The sequence below is a fragment of the Hipposideros armiger genome, unplaced genomic scaffold (genome assembly GCF_001890085.2).
Source record: "Hipposideros armiger isolate ML-2016 unplaced genomic scaffold, ASM189008v1 scaffold_303, whole genome shotgun sequence".
In the NCBI taxonomy this organism is placed as follows: domain Eukaryota; kingdom Metazoa; phylum Chordata; class Mammalia; order Chiroptera; family Hipposideridae; genus Hipposideros; species Hipposideros armiger.
In genome coordinates, this window is record NW_017731653.1 from 647071 (window position 1) to 653571 (window position 6501).

General features: G+C 50.1%; 1 protein-coding gene across 2 annotated transcripts; it reads left to right on the top strand.

The window, feature by feature from the left end:
* The first annotated feature begins 343 nt into the window (after positions 1 to 343).
* Positions 344 to 2700, top strand: SLC61A1 (solute carrier family 61 member 1). 2 transcript variants are annotated; one of them, XM_019659635.1, is made up of 2 exons: positions 344 to 509; positions 1088 to 2700. In XM_019659635.1, the coding sequence occupies exon 2, from the start codon at positions 1106 to 1108 to the stop codon at positions 2456 to 2458; it is 1353 nt and encodes a 450-aa protein (XP_019515180.1). In that variant the 5' UTR covers positions 344 to 509; positions 1088 to 1105; the 3' UTR covers positions 2459 to 2700. The 2 variants fall into 2 exon arrangements, with proteins under 2 accessions (XP_019515180.1, XP_019515181.1); XM_019659636.1 differs by lacking the exon at positions 344 to 509 and adding an exon at positions 613 to 722 and having other exon boundaries at positions 1088 to 2699.
* The last annotated feature ends 3801 nt before the right edge of the window (positions 2701 to 6501 follow it).

Here is a 6501-nt window from a genome sequence, read left to right on the forward strand (position 1 = left end):
GGCACTACAGTGGGAGAGGGGAGAAAGAGGAGCCCGTCTCGGCTTAGGGCTGCGATATTCCCTGGGGAGCTCCAGCCCCGGGCTGTGTGTAACTGTGGGCATCTTCCCGGGCACGGCCGCGCTCTCTAACCCTGGCACGGAGGAAGAGAGGGAAAATGGGCCTTTATTTCGGAGTGGCCCCGCTGGTATCCCGAGTCGCAGAGGCGGGTGCCACGGGACGGCAGAGGACGCGGCCAGACCGACAACAGCAAACCTTGCCCGCCTCTAGCAGTCTACAAGCAGGCGTCCCGAGTTCCACCAGAAGGCGGAGAGGGGCGGGGCTTGAGTGCCGCGCCCCCGTCACGTGACAGGACTATCATGGCGGCGGCCGGAGGCCTACCCGGTTCCCGGAAGCAGGCTGTGAGGGGCGGGCGCGCTGCTGGAACACGAGCTGGAGCTGGAGCGGTTAGGGCGGCCGGGCGGCCTGGAGCCGGACGTGTCCGGAGCGTCCCCGCAGACCGGGGCAGCAGGTGAGACGGGGTCTGGGCGAGGCGCGAGCGGGTGTGGTGGCTCTGGGCGGGGCTAGGGGGCGCAGGGGGGTGACCGTGACCTGGAGGATGGGGAATCTTAGATGCACGCGCGTGACCCTGAAGCAACTTGAGAGGCCCGCGCAGGCGGGAGGGATGCCCGGGACAGATGACGAGACATTGAGGGCAAAATGGGCTCCCTAGAGAGGATGGAAGGTAATAGAAGGAAATAACGCAGGAGCTGTGCAAGCGGACAGTAGTCCCTTAACTTGCGGGGCTGGGATTATTGAAGGGACTCCCTCTTTGATATGCCAGGCAAGGGTGGGGCGAATGCTCAGTCTTCTCCCCTCTCCTCTTACCCCTCCCTACCTCCCCGTGTCCTAGGAGACCGCTCTGGCTGGCCACTCCTCCCACCCACCCAACTGGTCCCTCCGGTCTGAGCTCTGAGGGAGTGGAGTTGAGGGGTGGGAAAGCGCAGCTGGCAGGGGGGTAGGGTGGAGCTGCCGTCTGCTTAGACACCCAGCCCCTTGACTGTGCTGCCCAGGCAATGGATGTGACTCTGAAACCCCTTCTTTCCCCAGGTCGTCCGGGGGCCCGCCATGCTGGTGACTGCCTACCTTGTTTTTGTGGTCCTCCTGGCCTCCTGCCTGGGGTTGGAGCTGTCAAGATGCCGGGCTAAGCCCCCTGGAAGGGCCTGCAGCAATCCATCCTTCCTTCGGTTTCAACTGGACTTCTATCAGGTCTACTTCCTGGCCCTGGCAGCTGACTGGCTTCAGGCTCCCTACCTCTATAAACTCTATCAGCATTACCACTTCCTGGAGGGTCAAATTGCCATCCTCTATGTTTGTGGCCTTGCCTCCACGGTCCTCTTTGGACTGGTGGCTTCTTCCCTTGTGGATTGCCTGGGTCGAAAGAAGTCTTGTGTCCTCTTCTCCCTCACTTACTCTCTGTGTTGCTTAACCAAACTCTCTCGGGACTACTTTGTGTTGCTGGTGGGCCGAGCACTTGGTGGGCTGTCCACCGCTCTGCTCTTCTCCGCCTTTGAGGCCTGGTACATCCATGAGCACGTGGAGCGGCATGACTTTCCTGCTGAGTGGATCCCAGCTACCTTTGCCCGAGCTGCCTTCTGGAACCATGTGCTAGCTGTAGTGGCAGGTGTGGCAGCTGAGGCTGTGGCCTGCTGGATGGGACTGGGGCCTGTAGCGCCCTTTGTGGCTGCCATCCCTCTCTTGGCTCTGGCTGGGGCCTTGGCCCTTCACAACTGGGGAGAGAACTATGATCGGCAGCGTGCCTTCTCAAGGACCTGTGCTGGAGGCCTGCGCTGCCTCCTGTCGGACCGCCGTGTGCTGCTGCTAGGTACCATACAGGCCCTGTTTGAGAGTGTCATCTTCATCTTTGTCTTCCTCTGGACACCTGTGCTGGATCCACATGGGGCCCCACTGGGCATCATCTTCTCCAGCTTCATGGCTGCCAGCCTGCTCGGCTCTTCCTTGTATCGCATCGCTACCTCCAAGAGGTACCACCTTCAGCCTATGCACCTACTGTCCTTTGCTGTCCTCATCGTCGTCTTCTCCCTCTTCATGTTGACTTTCTCCACCAGCCCCGGCCAGGAGAGTCCAGTGGAGTCCTTCATAGCCTTCCTACTTATCGAATTGGCCTGTGGGCTGTACTTTCCTAGCATGAGCTTCCTGCGGAGAAAGGTGATCCCTGAGACTGAGCAAGCTGGTGTACTCAACTGGTTCCGGGTGCCCTTGCACTTACTGGCCTGCCTGGGACTCCTAGTCCTCCACGACAGTGATCGCAAAACAGGCACTCGCAACATGTTCAGCATCTGCTCTGCTGTCATGGTGATGGCTCTGCTGGCAGTGGTGGGGCTCTTCACTGTGGTAAGGCATGATGCTGAACTCCGGGTGCCCTCACCCCCTGGGGAGCCTTATACCCCTGAGCTCTAACCCTGTTCCAGGACAAGAGGGCTGGGACAGACTCTTGAATCCCACCTCTCCATAGTTTTACAGATCTCTCCGTGATTGACTTTGTGAAAATCTGGCCCCTTAGCCTGTCCTTGGGGCCCCTTTTGCCAGTGCTTTGGGTTGGGGAGCACATGGGGGTGATGGTCTAGAAAGAAGATGCCAAAAGTTGCCTCTGTGTTACTCCTTTTCCCCTTTCCCTTAAAAATAAACACTTTTAACCGATCGTTGATTTGATTTACTCATCCTCAACTGTACCCACCTTAGTAGTTTCTGGTGTGGGGGCAGCAGGAGGTTTTAATGGTAGAGGTGGGGTTACCAACAGAAGGTTTGTATTTCTAGCCTTTCTAAGACTTAAACTGAGAGCTGTGAAATTGCCTCTCAGCAGAAATAGGTGAGAAATGCCTGAGGCTGCTAGGTCCTCCATATCTTGTTACCCTGGAAACAGGCACCCTCCCCAGTTACCAAGGAAAACCCTTGCTCCACATCCAGGGTGAGACAATCTCTGGAGCATGTGGAGCAAATCAGTAACTTGGGCTGCTTCTATGACTACCCCTTGGGGCAAGTCTTGGGCCTTCCTACAGGAAGAAGCTTGTAGCTCAGCACATATGCTACTTGCCTTCAGCTTCTGCGGCTATGAACATAACCATTTGTCCAGCATTACTTGGGCCTACCTGGTTCTGTATCCTTGCATGAAACCTAACTGAAGAGCTCCCAAGGGCAGAGAGCAGTGAATGGCTGAGGGACTGGGACATCTTGTCTGTACCTGACTTTCCCCACCCAGACTTGAGTGAAGGTGAGGGAGCGGAGCCACCAGGGCAGGAAACAGTACCAGTGGGAACACCAGTTCTGTGAGCCCCTCCCTGCCTCGCCTTTGATAATATCTGCCTTTCCTCCACCCACCGTCACCTGGGCTTCACCGGGGAAGCAGAGCCTGCTTTAAGAAGGGTGGGGATGGAGGGTAGGCTCAAGGGTGTGTCCTGGAATGTGCTTGAGGTGGGCACGGGGAACCACTGTTCTGGAAAGGGATTGATGACCTTTCCTTGGGTCCCAGAGTGCTTCCCAGACAGGAAGATGCAAGATGTTCCAAGACTTGCAAGTCCCAACCTGTATGGAGAGATACCATCAGCTGGTGCTGGAGGAATGCAGTATAGATAGGATTCTGCAGGGTGAGGCTGAGGTGGTCTCAGGTCCCTACTCAGAACAGAAAAAAAGACACCCCTTCTGCCTCCCGCAAGCTGCAGGGAATAGAAGTTGGGGTTAAATATGAAAAACATACCTTTGCCTTCCCCATCTTGAGGCTAAGACAGAGTCTATTACAATAATTCCACTTCCTCTTTCTGCCCTGTTAAACTGGACCTAGATATATTTTATAGTTATTTGTAGACTTTCTGTCTCTCTGCCATCCTATGATCTTGAGGACAGAAAGAAATTTTGTCTTATTTGCCTTTGTCCCCCCATATATGCACACAAGTGAGTGCTTTGCCTGTGGCTGTACTCTGTACATTTCTGGAGAGGAGACGGGCTAGCTCGCACCTGGCTCTTCAAGAGCTGCCCATTTGGCAACTGTCTATTAGACTAGAATCTAGAGCCTAATTAATGATTTGTTGTTTTGGATGACAGTAATTATTTACTGATGTAAGTATGAGGGGGCCCCACATTCCTAAGTGATAAGGAAATTGGGGGTTAGAGAACACAGACTAATGAATTCCCTTAACTTTGTTCCTGCTGAGCTTTCTTCAAAGGGGCTGGTGGCAGATGGAGTGGGGAAGGTTCTTTCCTGTTAGACTCACAGGGTGTTAGGAGCTCAAAGGCATCTTAGAGATTGTCCATTTGGCCTTAAATATATTTTTATCGAACACCTACTATATGTTATGCATTATATTACTAGGTGCTGGTGACTTTTTTTTTCCCAAAAGGAAAATCCCCTTAAAGAAAGGGCATGTAGCAAGTGAATGGCGAAGCCGAAGCTAAACCTTGTCTCTTGCTGTCTGCCCAGTGCCCCTTCTATGACATGAATTTCCTGTGTCCCCTGGGTCTTCACCTACTTGCCTTTCCCTCTCTAGCCCTGCTTCCTCATCCCAAGCCCTGTCCCTGGAGAAGGGCAAGAGAGAGGGAGTATTTAGCCTTGGCCATCTGGTCCATTTTGAGATATCTGCCTATATAGGTCAAATGAAGGATTGGTTGAGCAGGTGAACACTGCCTGCAAAATGTTGCTCATGATACTCTGCTAAGCAGCAGCAGAGGGAACTGGTTAAGAGCATGGAGCCAGAGCTTGACTACCTGGGTTCAAATTTGTGCCTCAGTTTCCTCATCTGTAAAATGGGGATGATAGTGTCATTTCTACCTCATAGGGCTCTTGTGAAGATTAAATGCATTACTGTATTTAAATGTTTAGACTAGTACTTAGCCCACAGTGTAAGCACTACATAAGTGTTTGCTTTTATATTTTATTTTTTAACTTTTCAATCCAGCTGAAGCTATCCGATTTGAGTGTGAAAATGAGTGGATGGGGATATAATGGGGTGTAGAACTTCCCAACACATCCCAGTGGTTGGGTGATTCCCAGCAGTGTTTATGCTTGGTGCAGGTCCAGATAGAAGTATCCAGCTATCTGAGAGGCCTTCTACTTTGGGTATGTGAGCAGCTGAGTAGGGTGTCAGTATATTCCACTTGAACTCATTTCCTCTTCCTCAAGTGGGAAGGTCAATTTGGTGTCAGACTTGATACACACTACCATCTTTCACTAAGAGGCTCCTGATTTTTTTACTTTCCATCCAGCTGGATACATGATTATTTGATTTGGAGCTTTTAAGTGATCCTGAGGAGAGCAGAAACATCCCAAGGAACCAGGAGCCAATGGATAAGAAGGCAGGAGGATTGGGGCATGAGGACAGTACTGGGTTCTGAGGCTTGGAGGACAACCTCTTCCTGGAAATTCAGTCCTTGCTTAGAGAGAGGAGGGGGCCGTTCCTAGCTAATGGCCATGGCCTTTTGGCTGGATCTAGGTTCCACTCCCCACTCTTCTCCTACCCCCAATCCTGTGGTTCTCCTTGTCCCTTTTATTAGTTTTGCCACCACTTCCCCACAGAACCACAGAATAGAATTATAAAACAAACAAAAGTTTGTCATACTTGAGATCAGATCTAATGTTATAAAAATACTTCATGATTGGTTTAAAGTGGTTTTTTTTTATACAATACAAAAGTTATATGGGCTCATTGTAAAACAGCCAAATGCAAATACAGAACTACTTATTTAACATGAACATGTGAATGTAAATCTGTTTATATAATGTTATATTAACATACATGTATTTATATTGATATCTAAATACCGGGGTGACAAAAACATGTATACACATGACTCGTATTCATCTTTTGTTATCAGTATATGTTGAGTATTACAATTCTAATACAGTTTTTTCCTTTCTTAAAATGTGTATACATTTTTTTGGCACCCACTATATATTACAAATATATATATAGAAATATAAAACGTAAATAATGACAGTCTCCCTTAATCCCTCTCTTCGTATCACTGTTAAATAGTATGATTTAATATGAGTTTTTTGTTTCTTTAATAAATATTGAATCATACCATTCATGCTATTCTGCAACTTTATTTTTTTTAATGTAACAGTATGTTTTGTTTTCCTTTGTTTAAAACAATTAAAATCCACAGGAAGACTATAACAATCATTCACGTATCTGACATCTTTATATGTCAGTACATACAAGACATGCTTTTTAATGACTGCAAAGCATTGTTAAGGCCTTTGGAAAGCATTTCAAAGCTATTCTATTTGAAGCTGGTAGAACCCCTGGGAGGTAGTGAGACTTGATATTACGTCCCTATTTCACAGATTAATAATAAATTGAACTGGGGGGCCAGCCGAATGGCTCAGTTGGTTAAGAGTGCGAGCTCTGAGCAACAGGGTAATCGATTTGATTCCCACATGGGCCAGTGAGCTGCGCCTGAGCTGAGCTGCTGCTGAGCTGCCAACAGGTGGCAGGATGGCTCAGCTG

Coding starts and splice junctions, on each gene's coding strand:
- SLC61A1 (XM_019659635.1), top strand. CDS start 1,106: ATGCTGGTGACTGCCTACCTTGTTTTTGTGGTCCTCCTGGCCTCCTGC.